Consider the following 22,177-nt stretch of genomic DNA (forward strand, 5'->3'; position numbering starts at 1 on the left):
ATGACTGTGTTAAATCTCTCTGTACACCTTCATACATACATGTTGAACGCATGCATTTTGAACCATTGGTGTCAGTGTACGCTCGCTCCAGGAAGTTTATTATCTTCACCGTAGATTTTTTTCTGATCTGGGTTCAAAGCTGCCTGACTGCGGGTGATCTTCACAGCTGGTCGCCGTCCTCAGGGCTCGAACGAGCAAAATTTGGCCCTCAGTCAATCCAAGCATACCTATCTATTTTTATTTCAAGGACATAGAATAATCTCAATATATATTATGGAAACAGGAAACTTTGGAGACTTTGAGTGTTTCGGCTTTATCTTCACTCCGGCTGTCAATTTGCATAGCACATATTGCTACAGCGACATCCTCCTGGCACAACTATTAAAATGCATAAATAATACATTCACATGCCGCTTTTCTCCAGGCGGACATCAGCGGGGCTTCACATTTTGCATTTGTATTTTTAAGGAAGATAAGCCCCTTTTAAAGCAGTTCTGTTGAACCTTTTTTGCGTTTGTATTACCTCTAAACTAGTTTTAATATTCTATTTTCTGTATATTTTTATTCCCTAGTTGCTCTGTGAAAATACAAGTTTTAGTTTAAAATTGCTCAGGTCTATATTTTGTATTATTTCTAAACAAATTAGAAAAAGTAAAGATTTCTGAAAATTAACGGTTAGTGAAAAGCCAGCTTTTGGAAGGCAGGATATGTGTAAGAAAATTTTCGATGTCCCACAAGGGACCAAATACTCATTACAGTGAAAACTGATTCAAAGTAAGAATTCCCATTACAGTATACTGTATATATCCCAAGGGAATGAGTACATCTCAATTGCTTCAGGACTTTCTAACTGTAAAAGTTAACCGTCTCTCAACCACATCAGTGGAAGCTCTTTATGGAACATTTATGGACTTTTTTACTGCTTCTTGTTTGATGGATGCTTTTTAAAGCACTAAAGCGTTAACTGTGCTTGTGTATTGTATGTTGATGCTTGTGCTTTTAGGTGGAGGAAGCTTTAGAAGGAGTCAAGAACGCCACCAATGAACAGGACCTGGCCAACCGCTTTAAAGAGTTCGGAAAAGAGATGGTCAAACTCAACTATGTGGCGGCTCGCAGACAGCAGGTATTATGAGATTTTAATTTAGGTTTTTTTTGCCCTTACAATGTTTTTCATCAACAAAAACACATATTTAAGATGGGTTAGCTTTAGGTTTCGGGTGAGTATCTAGTAAGTACTCACTATACTTACTTTACTGAAAGTGCATATTGATAATATTTTTATTTGATTGATTTTATGTCATAAGAAAAGATGAGATGGCAATGTCATGCAACCTGTACTTCAAAGTTTTATCAAACACCCAGCTCCAGTATTTTTCTGTGATGTCACACAAACACCAGATCCATGTCACTTCTTGTTTGGAGTCTTGACTTCTACCATCATTCATTCAGCTCAGTGCTCTTGACAGGTTAATGCCTTTCGCATTCTGGCTGTAAAATCTCATTGAGCAAGGTCAAAGAGATTCTTCTTGTTTCTGTTTCAGAGCAATTTCAGTCTCTCTCAATTTGGTTTGTGTGTTTTTACTGTTTGGTTGAAAAATGAAATGTTACAGCCTTAGAAGGAAATACATTTTTGTCAGAAAGGCTATTTACTTTCCTCTTTTTTCACGCAGTGTTTAAAAAGTAGAAAATGGCATATAAAATATCCAAAAATGCAGAATAAACGAAAATCAAAATGAGAGGAACAGTGGCTTTGAATAGTACATTACCAGCAAATTTCACCATCGTGTAGTTTCCATTTTTTATTTGAGAAGTTTGAAAAACCCAAATATAATTCTAGGTTCACGCAATTGACATAACTTCCAAACTATTGTATGTTTTTTTTTCAAAAATATAATTCAGTTTGACAACAGGCTTTAGAACACATTGAATGCAATTCAAATAGTTTCAAACATTACTTTTCACATGAACGGCACCACAATAATTCAATTCCTCCTTTTTTAATGATCACCTTTGTTTTCTTACGCATTTTGTGTTTGTGTAACAGGAGCTTAAGGACCCTCAATGCCGAGATGAGATGGCAGCCGCTCGTGGGGCTCTCAAGAAGAACGCGACCATGCTTTACACCGCGTCACAGGCTTTCCTGCGTCACCCTGACGTGGCCGCCACGCGCGCCAACCGTGACTACGTCTTCAAACAGGTTCAAGAGGCCATCGGGGGCATTTCCAGCGCCGCCCAGGCCACCTCACCCGGCGATGAGAAGCACGGACATGCTGGCATTGGAGAGCTAGCAGCCGCTCTCAATGAGTTTGACGTGAGTACGCAAAAGAGTTGTCACAGTAATTCAGCTATTGAGATCTGCTTTACACGCTCACATCTTAAAGGGGATGTATGTCATTTTTGTTGTTCTTCATTAAAATACTTATTATTATCCAAGCCTAACATGCAGAGAGCTATTTGTAAGGCTTCGGTAGATTGACGTAGACTATATCTGTCGGTCTGAAGCATTTTAAGCTAAGTTTGAGGAGTCTGAGATATCAGGTATTTGAATATTGACGTAATCTCTTTAAGTAATATTTTAAAGAAACACATATACAGCATATACATCAGTTGTTGTGTCCTTTACCTTTTTGATCTTGTTTGTTCTCTGGTATTCACACTACTGTTTGTAACGTCCGATCTTAGTTCTTAGATCTAAGATGAAGATGTTAAACAGTGGCAGTTTGTCTTTGAAGTGTTAACTTCCTGCGAGTGGCTTTTTGGAATATAAAGTGAGGCTGCCATCTAGTGGCTGTAAAGAAACTGTGGGCAGAATGGACTAAAACTACATCAGCTATTCGTTTTGGTTTTGTCAGAGTGATTGACAGAAATGGGCGGGGCATTTTAGAATCATATTGATCAGTTTCTCAATCTGGATATTTGTGAATATTAATGATATGCTGTAATATTTGTGATTTGCTTAATGAGAGATGTTGTTTGTGGGTAAGAAACTACACATAGTAGGATATCATGTTTGTTTAGTCAAGTGTTTGGAGGTTGTCAGATGTTTACTTTGGTATTAAACTATGGCGAGCCAATGTTTTTATCTAGACATTCGGCTCAGAAATATTTACATTTAGTCATTTAGGAGACGCTTTTATCAAAAGCGACTTACAAATGAGGTAAACAATGGAAGCAAATGTATTTTATTTTTGTGGTTGTTTATATAACCTTTCTTATGTAGTCCACACACAATATTTCAAAATATAAAGTATGGTTACGCATTTATTTTATATCTAAGCCGTGTGTTTCGTTTGGGTTTACAGACAGCGAAAAGTTTAATAGTATTTTAATCTCAGATCTATTTGTTTATTAATGAATGAATTTTATTTCATATTTATTCAGGTTTTTCACACATAGTTGAAGACATTAGTTTTCACATTAGTCTTTTTAGTATCTTTTCACAAAAAAAATATAGATATACAGTAAATAAACAGTGAAGTAAACAATGGATATAACCCATATATGCTTTGTTATTATTGTGATAAAGTAAACATCTGTAAAGTATTTTATACATAAAAACAATTCTATGTACCTGCAAACATAAGCAGAGTAACAAAAACATGAACACCGTACAACATGGACACTTTCAGCCAAAGAAGATTCATTCTAAACAGGTAATAATACAAAACATACTAAATTACTAAGTTTAATAACTTACCTACCCAGTAAAAGAAAGATGAGAAAGTGTCAGAGAGAAAGAAATAGAAGTGTTATTTTTTCTCTTTTAAATACGTTTTAGTAAAATATAGTCAGGAACACAGCTAATTGGTCAGATTAGGTGTGTGCATGTATAATATACAAATATGCTTCCTATTTATTTCCATTTGTCGACCTTTGAATTGAAAACGTCTGATTAATTGTGGCTTTTGTTGTTCATACTGTCTGGAATATATCACAGCTGGTAGATTATCTTGGTTGTGCTGGTTGGAAACACTTTGGATCAGCAAAGCATCTGGACCACCGTAAGCTGACATGACCTGGTTTTTCCAGCAGGGTTCCTCTAATGCTGAACCGAACACTAATAAAATATGTGACAAACACTTAAAAGCCCCCTCGAGCTGTTGCCATGACAGTCAGCATACATTTCATATTCTGTCACCGGTTCAGGAACTTTTAAGAGTGACTCATTATTGCTTGTGATTAAAAGTGTGATAAACTCAACTTCTCTTTGGAGGCACAGCACACCTCGCTGATGTATGCAGGTTCTGAAGAATTATATAAGACAATAAGTCAGTGAAGTTACATTATAAATATAAATATTGAATGTGTCTGGGGACATGTTTGTTATTTTAATGTTTTATCTAAATTTAATTTAGATTAAATGCCTGCAGATCCCTGCATTCTGCAAACGAACAATGTCTTGTGGCGCCTTCCTAAAAAGGGAAAAAGTCATTTAGACTCTCTGGATCTGAGAATTAGTGGAATGATCTGCCCGCTGCTACAAGATCAGCAGATTCTTTAAGAAAACAAATCTCTTCTGTCAACACCTCACCGATTAGTACTGACTTATATTTCTTTTCTATCCTTAAAAAAAAAAACTTTACTGCACTTATGATTTTTGTCGTCCTAATGTTGTTCAAATTGCTTTCATTGTTTACCTCATTTCTGAATAACTAAACGTAAATGTAATATAAAGTCATCCGATCTCTTTTGTAAGTGTATTAAGAATTAATCCTGAAAATTGCTATTAGAATTTTTAATAGAATCATTAAAGATGAAAATTGTGGCATCGGATCCAAAATCAAAGAAAAACATTTTGTGTTATTTTTGTGTTAGTGAATATGCTTGTAAACGGTTATTTATGGACGAACAGAAAATTCACATCTGTTAGAAAAACGTGTATTTTGTGTTTTGTTTACAAGGGAATAGTTCACATTTAATATTTAGTCAGATATTCAGGCATGAGTCTGTTTTTAAGGTCTGCTTTGTTTGTTTCTGTATACATGAAGGTGTTGGCATTTTTATCCAGCGGGGCGTCTAGTGACGTGCAGAGATTGTTGTTGGAGACATACTGACTTTCACCTCTGGCTATACAACAAAACAAACAGATTCTGCCCTTTGAGACTTTATGAAGACTTTGCCAAGCCCTGTTTTCTTTCCATTTGTTGATGTATTCCCTTTTAAAACTGGAAGTTGGGGCGGTATATCTAAAGAGCTCATCAATTTGCTTTTAGTTTAGGGCGGCAAGATGTTAATCAACAATATTAAATATTATTAAAGATAACTCACTAACAAAACAGATTTGAGTTAGTAAAATCAACTTTATATAATATATATATATATATATATATATATATATGTATATTTTGAACGGAAAACTATATAACCAACACACACGTTTCACATACTAAATAAAAAAACAAAATAACTACAACTTCAGATTTACCAATAAAACTCAATCTGTTATAGTTAAAGGAAAAGTTCACATATAACTGAAAATTGTGTCATCATTTACTTAATCATGAGTTGTTCCAAATCTCTTTAAATGTCTTTGTTCTGATGAACACAGAGAAAGATGCTTGTTAACAAACAGTTCTTGGACACCATTGACTATCATATGAAAAAAAAAATGCTCTATGCATTACTTTGTTCTATATTTTAAAGAATGTATGAATGCAAACAATCATGGGGCACCGTTGACTACTGTGATTTATTTCTACTATGGTAGTCAATGGTGGCCAAGAAATGATTCGTTTTGTGTTTTGAATGTCAGGTATATAGCTATATTGTATGTGAGCTACAATAATTTTGATCTGGCTATACATAAAATATTTGAAAATATTTTCTGCTGCAATTATATGCTTCTTTGAGGAGTGCAGTTTTCATAAACTGGGAGACGAGTTGAATCATTCTATGGCAACCAAACACATGTCACAGATGCTGTTGATAGAGCTTAACTTGCTGTTTGTATCTTGTACAGACAAAAGCAAATAGAGTGAATGAATGAAAGAAAAGGAAGGTGTAATCCCTCTGTGTTGATGCAGAGCTCAAAACTCCTTAATCTTATTTGAGTCTCTATACAGATTGATGCAGAATTTGCCTCTGTACTCTTTTGAGAGCAAGTAAACCAGTTTGGTAGTTTGTAGAGCAGTATTTACAGATTTTATGGAAATGACTTTGGCTAGAAAGATACAAATGTGTAATACACATTGTTGGGATTTTTTTTAAATGTGTTTAGTGGGAATCTGATTGTGGTTTTCAGAATCTTGTTTCCAAAATCCTGCAACTGCTGTTTTCTTTACTATCCATATAACTGAATGTCATGTTTTGTGATTTTGTAAATGATCTAATCTGTAGTCAGTATTTAGTATGTCTACCGTATATGTACTATTCAGAATGGTACTTTTCAATTTTGTTTTATTTTATGTAATAAAAATGTTTCTGAAATGGACCAAATTGAGGAATAGCAGCCAATAAGCGCCCATACCTTTTTTTGGCTTTTCAATGCTATTAAAACAGATAAAGACTGAAGCATAAGAGTGTCTATTTGTCATTCACAGGCTAATGTATGTTAAAAGGGCAACACCGCTAGAAAAGCTCATGTTTTTGAACGGTGGATAAATATTGAAGAGCATGAGGGTTTATTTTGAGTTCATTTAGAGTTCTGCAGATCATACACACATTAATGCATCCATACTCGCCTTAAATGCAGACACACACATAGAATCTGTCTTTGACGCTTGGATGTTTATGCATCTAAAAGGCCAAAGAAACAAGAATCCCCGCACAACCATTTGTTTATCTGTCATGCCTAAGTTTGTTGTTTTAAAACAAATCAGCGTGTGAAGCACGTAGGTTCCTCTTTAGTGAAGTGCTTGTTTTGTTTTCTCATTAGTGTGGTGGAAGAGATGATGGGCTACAGTTTTGATTGATAGAACCGCTGTTATTCTTATTGTTGTTGACATTATTAGTTTAAGTTGTTTTTCTTAAGATAATTGAAAATGCAGTCAACTTCTCATCAAAGGTGTCCTGTGATGTTGTGATGACATGTTGTGGCAAAGTAATAAAATAATGATTGTGGATATGTCAGCGCCACTTTTTAATACCAAGTTCATTTATCAAAAACGTACAATTTTTATACGTACATTTATATATGTATGTACATATACATTATACAGTATATACTGTATATATGTTTGTATGTATGTACAACAGTACTGTATATATACATAATTTTCAATATTGTTAGACACACTGAATGATAGATAAAATGATACACAACAAGTATAAAACATACAAAAAAATTGTCCGAAAGCAGGACACAGTTGAAATCTAAAATAGGCAAAATACTTAATGGTAGATATTTTGATAAGAAAAGCATAGACATATTTTTGAATTCTATTCTTTCTTCACAGAATCCCTTAAGTAAAATAAAAAGGGAATCTGTTTCTTTCCACATTCATGTGTTATGATTTTAACCCATTCTTTTAGAGCTGTGACCATTTTAGTGTTGTTGCACACTTTTCAGACAGCAGGGGGCAGTACATCTCCATCTGAAAACAAAATGCTTTATGTTGCTTCTATCACGTCATTCAGTTCTGTAGTCACAGAACAAACGAGCTCGAGTCTTTTAGTGTGCTCAAAGCTTTCCTCCATCATTGGTTCTCTTTCTCACTCGGTATTGGTTAGGATTTCGAGTCTTTTAAAGCCACAGCATGTCAGACATGTGTATGTATATGTCATGACCTTATAGCTCACCTAAAAATGAAAATTCGATCACTTATTCACCCTTGTGTTCTTTCAAACCTGTATTGCTTTCTTTCTTGCGCAGAACTCAAAAGAAGATATTTTGAAGAATGTTGGTAACCAAATAGCGGTTGCTCTCATTCACGTCTATTGTATGAATACAAAAACGAAACAAGTGAGTGGGTGACACCGCTGTTCCGTTAACAACATTCTTCAAAATGTATTTTGTGTTCTCTGTGTTAGAAAAACTGGTTGACAAATGATCAAAGAATTTTCATTTTTTTATGAACTTTAAGTGACAGTCACAGTCATGATGTAAGCCACTTCGTAGCCTCATCTTATGACTCCCTCACATCCCCAGCTATGTCACTTCCTGTGTCGAAATCCAAAATGGTAGACGACCTCCCGCTGTTAGATTGATCTATAATACAAAACACCTGTCAAATTAGCGCTCACACCTGACAAACCCCCAATGGGGCATGTCAGATGAGCCTGCTGTACTCCTTTAATCATTGTATGTCAACACAGGGACATAAATAAATATCCAAACACATTCACAAATGTCTGATGTAGAGTGCAATGGATGTTATCAAAACGGATTAAGGACGGTATCATGAAAGACAGGTTGTGAGTCTAAAGGGATACATCACCAAAAATGAAAATTCTGTCATCGTTTACTCACCTTCGAGTTGTGCTAAATCTGATGAACACATAGAAAGATATTTGGAAGAATGCTTTTAACCAGACAGATTTTGTCCCCCATTGACTAACATTGTAGGAAAAAATACAGAGAACTACAAACTTTTTGGTGTCCTACGTTCTTCAAAATGTCTTCTTCTGTGTTCAACAGAACAAAAAAATTATAAAGTATTTTTCCTACTATGGGAGTCAATGGTGACCCAGAACTGTTTGGTTACAAGCATTCTTCCAAATATATTTCTCTGTGTTCATCAGAACGAAGAAATGTATACAGATTTGGAACAACTCAGAGGTGAGTAAATGATGAAAAAAAAACTTTATTATGCCTCTCATTTCAAAACATATATATAACAGAATTTTTGGTCACACTTTATTTTAAGGTCCAATTCGTGGTATTAATAAACCATTAACCATGACATTTGCCTTAGTAAACTAATAATTTGTTGCTTATTGATAGTTTGTAAGGTAGTTGTTAGGTTAAGGAATTAGGTAGGATTAGAGCCAATATGCAAATAAAAGGCATCTAATAAGCAACTAGTTAATAGTGAGAATTGGTCCCTATTCTAAAGTGTTACCGAATTTTCATTTTTGGGTGAACCTTTAACCTGCTCTTTAGAACCCAATCTATGAAAATGGTTGTCGTCATGTGCTTGACAGAAAAGAAGATATTTTGAAGAATGTTAGATACCAAGCAACATTGGGCCCCATTGACTTCCATTGCATTGACACAAAACTACTGAAACAGTTATTTAAATATCTTCGTTTGCATTCCACATAATAAAAAGTCATACGGTTTGGATTGTCATGAGGGTGAATAACTGATGACAACACTTTAAATGAATTTGTTTAGACAGATGTCACTTTAAGTTGGTTTAGAAAGGCAAAATATCCAGACAGTTTAGGTGGACATTTGTGTACATACATATGTTCATACATGCTTGTACAGGACTAAGCCCCCATGTCATGGCACGCACAGAGGGCACGCACACAGGTGCACGGGAGCAGGAAGGCTTATATATGGAGATGTATTTGTTGCAGTTGAATAAGGTTGGAGGTAATAGCTATATCAATCTGTTCTCTCCAGTCCGGGCTGTCTTTGCAGTCACACCCTCTTTTTATCTTGCCCGGCCTCTGCTTTTCCCCTCTTTATTTTTCTCGCTCCCTCTATATCTCGAAGAGAGGACTTCCAATGACTTAGTATTACCAGTGAGCGTTTTTATGGCCCCTGCCTTGAACACGACTTCATTGCATATCGGAGCCGTCTGGAGTCTGAATTGGATGCATATAAACGCCCCCACAGAACCACATTTCAAATCGCAATCCCTCTTTTTTTTTCCATTTCGATCTTTGAAAAGTTTTAAATATATGTTTTGGTCCCAAGTTTGTAGACTTTAGGATTAGAGTGGATTATATAGACACAGGAGCGCTGGTGGGTTTACCAGTGTGTGGCTCTGCACCTCAGATCTGAGCCTTTGGCTCTCTAATTCAGGCGAAATAGCCAAGCCGCTTCACAGAGGTTACCCAAAATCAATATCTGTCTCTATGAGTGTGTGTGTCTTTAGTTATTTATATACCAAAAAATCACATCTTTAGCATTGTGGTTCTCTGAATAACGGAGGTTAGAAATAGTCAGAATTGCATTGGCAGACTGGTTAACAGGTTAGCGTCTCAGCTACGGCAAGTAAGGCACCGTGCTTTCATGCACATGATAAATTGCAGGAGGATTTATGAAATGTCTCGGCTTCAGACAGCACACCCACAGACCGCCCACAGTCCGTTCACTAGTTTTTCCTGATTTGAGCATAAACCTTGCTAAATTTTAGTAGATTTGTGCTTGAAATAGGAAAAAGAATAAAACAATTTGCCAGTGGGGTAAGCAGAAATTGAATTTACGATCTATTGCGTGAATAAAGAAAGTCTTCATATCTTATGCAACTTTGCTTTGCAAGTAATTCTATCTCGCTTTGAGGTTATTTCGATATTTTTGCCCGAAAACAAAACATGCTTAAGTCTCCCCATCAAGAACATGTTTTTTTAGGAATGCTTAAGGGTCTATTCTGATTGGCTGACACATATTTTTTCTACCGCCCCTAAATGTAAGGCACAAAATGTTACTCAGTGATGGTGCAGCCATGCCGATTATCTTCCCACCTGCACTTCTTATATTACTTGACTCCAAAAATCTAGTGTATATTTCTCTTAAAGAAAAATAGCAGAAGTCATTTTGGTCTGAGTGTTGTTAGTAAGACGTTTTGATGCTGACCCCCTAGCATTCGTCTATTAAAGCTGCGGTCACACGCTGTTCTCACGCAGAGAGGACCAACTGCTATTCAAAGGAATGATGCTACTTTACACAAAGAAAGCTGACGCTGACACCCTAGTAATAAGCATGCCGGAGGGCATTATGCAAAATATAAACACAAGGAGTTTGTGTCTACGGAAGTCGCTTCGAAACTTGACTTTTGGTTGTGCTATGCTATTGAATGGACTCACTTTGAATGAAAGCGCATGCTGAATGCGTGAATGTAAATGAACATTGAGTCTCTTCAGATTGCTTGCTGTATGTTATTGCACATTACACTTTGATTTAGTGTATTAATACTGATTTAATGCCGTGGGATTTTCGAGAAGCAAATGTGTAATTAAAAGGAGCTGTTTGTTGTTTTTCCCTTCAGGCCAAACTTTGCGTTCATGTTCAATTGTGGCTTATTAAAGTTATCCAGCCAAGAGTCTTTTCTTTCTTTCTTTTTTACTTGTCAATATCGGTGTTTCAATAAAATTCACAATATTATAGACAGCAGGTCTGCTAGGCTACAATTACACTGACAGGCGTAACACAGATTTTAACACATTTTTTTGCCTGGCAGGTTTTTACTTCACATGTAACTAATGTGTTCACATTAAGACTCACCAAGATTGGAGTTTTTAAGGGTTAGTTCATCCCAAAATATGGTCATTTTTTACTAGCCCTAATGTCGTTCAAAACAACTTTGGCTTTCTTTGTTTTTCAGAACGAATACACTGATTTTTTTTAAAAGTGTTGCTTTGCATTTTCTGTTTACATTGGGAGAGTATTGTAACCACCTCTTCTCAAACTTCAAAAGGATGCAAGAGTGTTATAAATAACTCCACACACCTCACGTCATATTTTCCTAGTGTTCCGAGGGCATAGAAATGGGTTTGGTAAAAACAGACTAAAATATCATCTATGATTCAATGACTTTTTAGACAAGATAAATGATTTGGTATCAAGTTATTACAGTTACACCACATTGACATTTTTGCAATCATTCCCCAAATATTCTCTCGAAATGAATTAAATCCAGAAATGTTAGACTTGGTCCTCAGAGATAAGAATGTATGCGAGTAATTTGCTAATTTATTGAAATTTTAACTAATTTAAATGTGATTAAATCATATGAACACAAAGAATTTCGTGTCATATCGTTGACCCGTAAGGAAACAGTGCCGTTGTTGGTGTTACGGATTGTACTATACTGTTAAGGCACAGAGAATAAACACAGAGTGAGGGATAAAACCAGACACAGCTGTAAGTTAATAACGGCAAAATTTTATTTCTCTGTGAACTCACCTTTTAAGCAAATGTGCCTGTGACGGGTCACACACCGAGATCCCAAAATCGCCCCTGATTTTATCCCAAACGAGATTAGTTTTGACCGTCCTCGCCGTGCCTCTTGGGTAAAATCTGCACGATTCGCTCAGCGAGGGTGTAATTATTTTCCTAGTGGACGTTGTAACCTTGAGCGTGTGACACGGCTCTTGGTCGCACGCTTATTAGCATTCACTGGATATCTGTGGTACCGCTATGATCTCAAGGCCTTTGCATGAAGCGCTTATAGTTGGTGTTCACATCTTCTCCTTCACGCTCCCTCGCCTTGAAATCAAGGTCATTTCCTTAAGGATTACGGAAGCATCGGGCCATTGAACTGAGACCAGTATGAACACCAACCTTGCCCGGCTTCTTTTCTTGGCCCTTCGTCTAAATCTTTCCTGTCAAAGTCCCACCAACCCAGCTTAAGGAGTTTTGTTTGGGAATACGTGAACGGCCCCCCTGGGAAGACAGACAAAATTCGAGAATAGAGATTAGTGGCACATCTTCTTTTTTTCGCTAAGCTCTTTTTGTAGCAATGCAAAACATCGCTCATCCCGGAGTCACAGACAGACTTAAGAGACCCTCCCGTTAGTCTTTCGGCTCAAAGCGCATGTGTGTAGTAGAATTCTTAAGAGGACGATTTCTTTTAAACCAAAAGGCTTTTTTTGAGTTTTCGTCGAATAAAATAAGAATTGATTTCCTTTTTTTAGTCGAATGGGTGACGGCTGTCTTTATGGTAGTAGCGGGAGCATATTATTGAATTCTGTAGGGATCGGCAGTATACATGTCATTGACTACACCTCACTGATATTATATACGGTGTGTCATCTCATCGTATAACGTAACATGAAATGACCTCATCTCCCCTTGAATTATTCCCGTCATATAAATCTTACCTCCGTGGCCTTCCATATCTCTTTTCAGCAGGAATATCCATCAGATTTATTGAGGCACATCCAGCATATTGATAGCTATTGATTTCGTTGACACGTCCCCACAGTCAATACACAGTCATAAGTTCGGTCCTTCGCTGAAGCGCTGGATGAAGACATTGTCACGAAGACTTGTGGGATTGAACATTCCAACACTCCGAAATCACTTCTCGTTGTTTCTTGTGAAGGCGTGAGACCAATATCCTCTCTGACTATATCTCTGTCTATATCTGTCGACCTGTCGATCTGTCTACCGGTGCCTGTGTGACACATTGTGACATGTAAGTTGAAAGAGTGAGTCCAAACGTCGGCACTATCTTTGGGCCAACACTGATTTTATTGCTTTTCCTTCACAATGACACCGAGCAAGGCCACATCATCAAGTTGTCATTCCCCAAGCAACAAAAGTCTCTCCAGTTCACAAACAACACATCCTTCTTTACCTCATTGCTGTCAAACGCGCCTTAATACACAGAGGAACCCACGTTGGACTCTACTTTGGCTCTTCCTGGCAGCGCAGACTTTGTTTGACAAGATCAGAATCTTGCGTCAGTTTAAAATACCTTTAAGTACCTCCACAAAATTGCTTTTTATTCATAAAATTAATAGTTGTCTGGTAAGCACGGCCCCGGTTGGCTCTTGTAGGTTTATGTTGTAACTAAACTATATGGCAGCAAAATATGTCTTTATCGTTTAGACCATTCAAAATTCACACAAGGAATTGAGAGACCATTCCAAAGTTTTTTTTAATCAGCATTTCTAGATGTATTGTGGCCATTCCTGTCTATTTCATCAAACCTCAGGAGTGACAAAGTCATTCAACAGCAATTCGAAAGTCTGACAGCATGACAAGACACATGCAACTTATATTACTGTTGTATTGCTTGAAAGTGACCGTGAACTTGATTTCTTTGCAGTATTTGAGGTCTGAAAAATACAGAGTATTTTTTTTGTTTCTTATTTTCTGCACATAAAGGCAAACATAAACACTATTTTTATTTGACATTTTGGGAGAAATGTTGTTAGTTGTTCACAGAAGGAAAGACAAATTATAATTTTACCTAAACACATACCTATAAATAGTAAATTCAGAAAAACTGAAGATAATTTTTAAGCGGTCTCAGAATTTTTCCCATGCCTCGATTTGCATTTATATTGCATTTGACAGGTCATTATACAAAAACATATGGCATTGCATTCAAATTATACATGTATATGCTTGAACGACAAAAACAACAACAACAGCAAAAAAACATAAAAATGAAATACTTACAACATAAAAATAAAAATTACCTATTTGTTTATACTTTATTTTGATAGTCCACTTCAGGTATTATACTGACATAAGTAACTGCTTTTTGTTAAGTAACTCAATTATGTGGATCTACATGTCAAGTTACTCTCATTATAGGATTAGAGAGACTTAGGTTAAGGTTAGGAAAATAAGTTAACATGTAGTTCCAAAGTATATATTTTAGTGAGTAGAATTATTTTTGATGGACTATATATACATATACAGTACGTATATGTGTACATGTGTACATGTATATGAAGAATTTGGTTCCAAAATGAGATTTTCAAAAATCATGTTTTTTATTCTGCATTCACATAAATATAAATATTAAAAAAATGATTTAAGCCATAACAACAAAAACAAATACTGCTCACTAAAACAACACAAAAATGATAACATAATAAAAAACATGATTTTTGATTATCTTATTTTGAAACCAAACTCTTCATGTGTGTGCGTGTGTGTGTGTGTGTGTGTGTGCATTTATATAATTATTATATAAAAGTTTTGGCAAGTATAATATAATGACTATTATAAAAATAGAATATATCGACTATTGACAAGAAGTTACAAAGTTACTTGTAATTATCGAAAGTGGACATTAAGTGTCACAACATGTTTTTACTTATGTGATCATATTGCACAGGCATGTAGTGAGAAAGAAAGACAGTCGCAGAAAGAGAGAGAGAGAGCATATAGTATATTTTTCCCGTCTGCTGCTTTTCACATCGTAGGATGTCTTTTTCGCCTGTGGCAGGTGGCACTTTTACTGTAGCTCAGGTGATTGCATCAAAAGGTTCAGTAGTCCCATGAGCAAAGATAGCAGGTTTAATTTCGGGCTGTGCACATGCGCAGAGAAACAGGGTTTGAGTCGAATAGCTTTCTCCACTTGTTGCTTATATTTTTGGTTACAGATTTTGTTTGACATGATATTTACATTTACCTTTACATATATGCATTTGGCAGACGCTTTTATCCAAAGCGACTTACATTGCTTTATCCTATACATTTTACATAGGTATTTGCAATCCCCTGGGATCGAACCCACAACCTTGCGTTGTTAACACAATGCTCTTACCCATGAGCTACAGGAAAGATATTGTTGGTGGCGTTTCTCACAGGATCACTGCCATTGGTTTCACTCATTTAACGGTTCTTGGCTGTTATATATGAGCAATTCAGATTGTTGTTGCCCCAACAGTTCAATTAGAACTTATGGAAATTATCAAGGCAGCTGCCAAGGCAATTGGCAAGCTTTTCTTGTCATCACCCTCAGATGTGTTCTTCCAAACACAAAGGTGAACTTCAGGGTTAGCCTAAAAGCTTGGAGAAGTACGTTCCCTGGACCTACTGGGGTTTCAATGTCTGAGGGGGTGTAAAACTTTCCCCAAAAAGTGACCTCTAGATCTGGAGGATAAAGCATGTTTTTGATCTTAACTGCTTTGATATTGTGACTCCTACGCTACTCTCCCGCTTTGCCACAAATATGATTTTTATGAGACTTACAGCCAAAAATACAGGTTCTTTGATTATGTTGCTTGCGTCCAGGTGCAGCGTGTTTTTTAGATGTAACATTACCAGGTAACTGTGTCCATCACCAGCCAGCTAACAGATGAGTTCAGGCATGTGATCTAAAGATCTGCTGTTTGACTGGCTCGCTCTCAATTTCCCCCCAGGTGTTATGCTGCAGGATCAAAGTCAATATTTAACAGGGAACAGGCAAATGTGGCTCAATATCTTCTGACTATGCCGTCCTTCAGATCAAACCAGGACTACAGGACTCAGTTGTGCCACCTGTGGTTTACCCCTAAAAAGCCCTCTGGATACGGCCTAATGGGAAATATGCAATTGGTACAGTGCATACAGTGAATACTGTACACCAATAGAGTTGCACTTGGCTTAACATTTTTGAAAACCAACATTTTATACATACCTATAATGATTATAATGACTATTGCTATTATTCTTACTTTTCACATGAACCCTTTTTTATAATAAAATGTATAATTATGTATTTATATAATTATGACATTATTATAAATACAGTATAAATAATAATATTATATTCTAATATTTATTTTTCTTTTGAAGTAATAAGAAAAAAAAATTCTAAAAGGTTTTTATTTTGTGTGTACATATATATATAATGTTCAAATAATATATAGATATTTTTTTCATACAAGGTAATTTATCATATTAATAATAATAATAATAATCATTTCTTTAAATAATTTTTATTTTGTATATATACACTGAATTGTGTAAATAGGACTAATAATCTAAATAGTACTACTAATTATTATAATATTATTTTACTGTTGGTGTTCTTATTATTAATATTTATTTTTCACATAAGCTCTTTTTTTTGTAAGTCATTCAGAAAGTGCAAAAGCTGCTATATAACAAGTGGTTGTGTCATTGTTTGGTCATTGTGCAGATTTGCTGTGTAGTTATATCTTTTGAGCGATGGAGCTGTATACAGGCTTTATTCATAGTTATATTCTAGCCTAGGACACAGTGGCGACAGCAGATGATATGAGATGAGGCAGAACTGAGTAAGGTTATCGCCAGAGAATGGAAGGAAAAGTCTATTCATATTCAAATGATCTTACTCTCTCTGTACACTCAGAGTTTTCAATTATTGCTATCTCATGTGTCTGTCTCATCATCACCCAGGAATGTTTTTTTTTTAACTCAGTATCAAGAGTTCAATTGTTTTTGTCTTAAAGAGATGTTGGAAGTTATGTGCATGCTGTCATTCTCCTGATAGCCCAAAGAACACTGTGATGTTGGTTTTTGTAAACTGAGATGTTTATTCAATTGAATGTAGACAGTTATTGGGTTTTGTTGCTATATATCTAAAAATATTATTGGCTACTAGTAGACATATGTGCTTGAACATCAGAACGTTATCACAGAACATGTTTGAGAGAACGAAAGTGAGCGAGAGTGAGAGAGAGGAACTCTTCAGTCTATTAAAGTCTACTGAATGCGACTCACAGACAGTAATTTCTTTGCACCGTACCTGGTCTAGTAATGACCTCTTTTGCATGCAGTTGTGTTTTAGTCCTTCACTCCTATAGTCTGATGAGATGGGCTGAGGTCTCTTGAGGTATTTTTCTCCTCTTCTTCTTTTCTGCTTCTGTCTTTTATCCAATTTAAATTCCCCTTACATTTCAAGCAAAGTGGAACGTGTCTGGAGAGAAATGCAGCATATGTTGCTATGTTACAAGGGCTGGGGGATGTAATAGACATTGAATATAGATTTTTAACGATGATACAATAAAAAAAGATCAAATAAAAACAACTGTGTGTACAAATGAGATGTCACAGTGGGCGGAGCTAACCGATAAAATAAGAAACAGTCTTCAGATTAACAAGAAAGTGACAACATTTTTTATTTGTCGCTTTAGTTAAAAAAGGATGAGATGCATTTTTAACAGCTTGTGCTTTCCACAGCTTTTGCAGTATGGACACACTGCTGGTCATCCCTAGTCATGAGAAACACATCCTAGTGTCTTGCTGCCCTTAATCCTCATTAGGAGCTGAGAAGACACAGCTTGTCAGTATACGTGCCGCTGGGCGCTCGGAGGAAGTCGTTCTGAATTATTAATAAGGCTTCTCTGGCCTCTGCCGGGGAGACGTGTATTTGAATGGTAATTACATGTTTGTGTCCCTGTGATTTCTAATTATATCCCCCCTCTTCTGATGGATAATAAATAAATTCTAATGACTAGGGTGAGTCGGACTGGTAATTACTCCCAAACCCTCAGCAGGCGAGTTAGACGCCGCTGAAAAACAAACACAAAAAACACACACTCGTGCCAAGGTGAAGTGGCGATGTGAAGGTGAGCTCAAGGCACGTCCTCGAACCGGGGCGCCCCTGCCAGGGAGCACACCTCCCGTCGGCACCCGCCGGGACCGCCCGTTCTCGGGCTAGATGAACGTTCATCACATCGGCAGCGTTGTTTTGGTGTGATACTTCGGCGACTCCATTAGCTCCTCTGCTCATGCACGAATACTCTCAGCGCTGCAGATGTGCACAAACCGAGCCAAAATTGATCACTCCGCTTGAGCCAAAATGACAGACTGATGTCGCACTTATTGCACTAGAAGCGAGCATGGTTGAATCAATCTTTTTCTCACGCTTTGACCCTCAGACGTGTAATGGCACGTAATGCCGGGGCATTAAGGTTCGGACGTGTGCTTTTCAGCTGGCACAATAGCTCCCACTTGACCTTATCTTCAGCTCCCAGACAAAAGTCTCGGGAACAGCCACGTTCACATATGCCCCGCTATAGGAGAGGTGATTGTTCTTTAAAGGTTCGGTTTTATAGCCACGGAGAGGTTAGCCAACAGATATGAGATCTCTTGTGAAAATGCCAGTTTTTTTTCTCGTTCTTTGTTTTGCCAAGTGGCAGCCATCTGGGCCTGTATTAGCTTTTGATACATTACGTCAGGCTTGAATTTGTTTCATGTTTATACTTATGGCTGCATGGTTAAATAAAAATAATAGTTTTCCGTTTTTTTTCTTTGACGCAGCGATCTGTTTTTTAAATGCGGCTTGAATGCATGAAATGACATTAAAATTGTTATTTTGTATAGCTGCTGTTTTTTTATGTAGGCCTCACTTTTAAAATAAGCAAAAAACTACATATTCTGTAGTTCAGACGAAGGACTTTTCAACGGCATGGAAGCAAAACTATGAAACGAGAGATGTGACTACTACAATGTTGCCACATTGTAAATATTCCTGAATGCAAAGGTCATGAACAACATTGACTACTTTTCACAATTAGTTTATTGCATCAACTGGATCTTGATTCATTTATCCGATTCATCTCGCAGTTTATTTAATTTTAAAATACCTTTATGTGTACCCCTGTAGTCCAAACCAGACCGCAGGGTCAAGATGCCATAGCAACTGTAGCCAGGACACAGATTGTTGGCACTGTGGGCGTGAACCTCTCCACCGATTCTCATGAGTATTCACTGAGTGATTTTTTCACCATACAGACATGCAGCTCTGGTCCCGAGAGAGATAACCTACGACTGCGCAGAGATTTACTCTGCCTTAATGCCAGCTTTATCGGTAACGATGGACCAGTAAACCGCGTCTAGCAGCCTGTTAATAATCTGTCTATGGGCTTGTCTATAACTTTTTCTCTTTTACACAAGCAACAAACTGACAGTTTTTGTCACTTCTCCGTATAAATCCAATGTTGTTGGCTTTTTTAAAGCACTTAAATCCTGATATACAGGCTGTTCTTTTTAAACTTATATCCAGAAATGTACTGTGGACAGGAGTAGGCTTTTTGCTAAGGCCTTGTTTGAGCTGCCTTGGTTTAGCTTTAAATGCGTTGACATAATAATAATGTATGTGAAATGAATATTTTTTTTTTGTTATAATTCATCAAACAATATTTGAAAAATATATATATAATAAAAAATGTCCAGTATCAATTTATTTCAGATAGCTTTCAGTTTAGGGAGAATATGGTTTTGTTGTAATGTTTGACAATCTGTTTGGAATGATGACTTTTTGACGAGATATTGAATTGTTTGATGGGAATGAATTTGTACAATCGCATTCATATTTTTCAGCCTGATATGATTTTTCTTGACGATGCGATGACCTTTCTTGTTGTGTTAGGATTTGGAGCGTGGCTTTATTATTGCTATTTTGTATGATTCACATATAAAATTCATACATATTCATACAAAATTGCCACCTTGTAAAATAGTTGCAAATTCCTGTGAGATCATGCTGAACATGACAATAAACTTTTGTTTCTGTACTTTGTAAGAAGTTTATAATGGTACACAAACATACTTGACAAACACGATTTGAAATTCATAAACATTGTAGTGAATTACAATAAATTCCAAATGAGTTTTTTTATATATATAAAAGCCTGTTTAGTTAAAGATCTGTCAATCCAGTTTCAATGTTTTGGGTGTTTCCTAAATCAAACTAGATGGGTTACTTTGTACTGCTGTTTGATCGGCTATTGTGATCATAGATATGAATATGCATCTGTTTCTATTGACCTCTATACGTAGGTCTTCCGCCATATTGGAAGGGTGCGAACCGGTCCGTTAACAATCACAATCATTCAGACAGTGTATGATTATGAAAACATATTTATATTTGTGTAATCTCAAACATCTGCTACAATAATACATGACAACAATTAAAGGTTATCTCATTTTATCCCATGGCTGCGCATCACAGTGTTGGGGTATTCTAGTGAACTGTGAGTGACTTCAGTGGACCGTTCAAAGATGGCGGACATGTCAACGTGCCCGGAGCGCTTAAATGCAGCATCTAGTTATATATCTATGGTTGTGATAGCTTGTTAAGGATAACTGTCATTCAGATTGTTAAAACCCTTTTCAATAAAAGCATCACAAAATATGAGCAGACTTCCGAGAGATCCAACAGACTCTGTACTATTCATACTTTAGATCCATAACAATAAAGCACATTTAGAGAGCCGAGATAAAATAAGAAACAACAGAAAGCTGTAGAGGCTCCAGTGGTGGATTTTCTATCACTTTCATTCTGAAAGCATTTCTGTCCTTCTCAACATCATCAAAAACGTTGTATGTTTTAGTTTCTCCTTAAGAAAAAGATTTATCATTGAATATTAGATTATGAGGTCAATGGTTAATTGTCTTTCCATTATTGTATGATTCCTGTTAGAATACTCTAAATTAGACCTAAAATCTGGTTGCTTTCGAGTGCTTGAAGATAATGGATGTAGTCCTAATGAGTGTTTTTCAAGACGTTTTATTTTCACCTTTGAGTATTACTAATTCAATTCATATTCCCTTGTTAACTTCTTCATTTACAATGGCTGTAAAGTCTAATAGTAAAGTAATGAATGCATGTGTGATCCCAACCATAAACCATATCGCGGAATCTCGTTTTAATTTCCTGTCATCTATCTATGAGATTAAACATTTATTCACATTGCAATTGGCATCTTTTCCATTTTTTTCTGTAATAACTTGTTTCTATTAGCATCACCTGCTGTTCCCGCGCACTTTATGTAGAGCATCTGGATCTTAAAGAAGCACGTGTTTTTATTCAATGTCAAGCCCCCATGTGTCTGAGCTTAACCTAGTACGGTCATGTTTTGAGTGGAAGGGCCTGACTTCCCCTTTTCTGCCACATTAATTAAGCACCACGTGTGCAGTATGTGGACAGATTTGCCGCTACACCTCTCGGAATTCCCCGCCGTGCCCATCTGCCTCTGCGGCCAATGGGTGCCATGCTTTAGCAGCCCCGCGCTCCAAAAGGCTCTCCTGACACCGGAAGGTTGCAGGGTCCGTTCCCTGAACAACAGGCCCCTGAAAAGACGTTCAGACCGGCCTGTGCCAAAGAGAGAGCGGGCCGCCCTCCAGCATCGTTAAGGAGCCACGAGCGCTCTCCGCCGGCCCATTAGAAGCAGAAGTGATTAATGAAGCTCCTTCACCAACCTCACAAGAACAAAAACAATCCGCCATATGTTCATCAGGCCACGTATGGATATGAGATTGACGCCTCATCGATTTCCGAACCGTGCCAAGGAACAGGTCGGGATAAGATACAATAAAGCGCCACATGGATCGGGTTTTGATGCGAAGACGTTTTGATAAATGCTTTGTTTGTGCAATTAGCATATTTTCAAGCACAGAGAGAGATCCTTTCTTCCTTTACGGTCATGTTTATGACGCAGCGTCGCATATTTTTAACAGGGTTGCGCTTTTGTAATGTATTCCTTACAGCCGTTTCGTCAAGCGAGAACTGTTTTGATAAGATGCGAGATGAAGAGGCTTTTCGCTGATTCGTGTGTCCATCGAGGGAGGCTGGGTGATTGGATTCCAATGTTTGAAATGAGGAGACATATTAGGAAACAGAGAAGGGCC

At 36.8% G+C, this 22,177-nt stretch overlaps 1 protein-coding gene across 1 annotated transcript in view; it reads left to right on the forward strand.

Annotated features, from left to right (window-relative positions):
* The window catches only part of ctnna2 (catenin (cadherin-associated protein), alpha 2), a 372,393-nt gene that overhangs the window by 70,656 nt on the left and 279,560 nt on the right, over positions 1 to 22,177 (forward strand). The window contains 2 exon segments of the mRNA XM_056771020.1: positions 1,004 to 1,123; positions 2,045 to 2,311. Of these exon segments, the coding sequence (XP_056626998.1) occupies positions 1,004 to 1,123; positions 2,045 to 2,311 (387 nt within the window).

The sequence above is a fragment of the Triplophysa dalaica genome, chromosome 2 (genome assembly GCF_015846415.1).
Source record: "Triplophysa dalaica isolate WHDGS20190420 chromosome 2, ASM1584641v1, whole genome shotgun sequence".
Classification (NCBI taxonomy): Eukaryota; Metazoa; Chordata; class Actinopteri; order Cypriniformes; family Nemacheilidae; genus Triplophysa; species Triplophysa dalaica.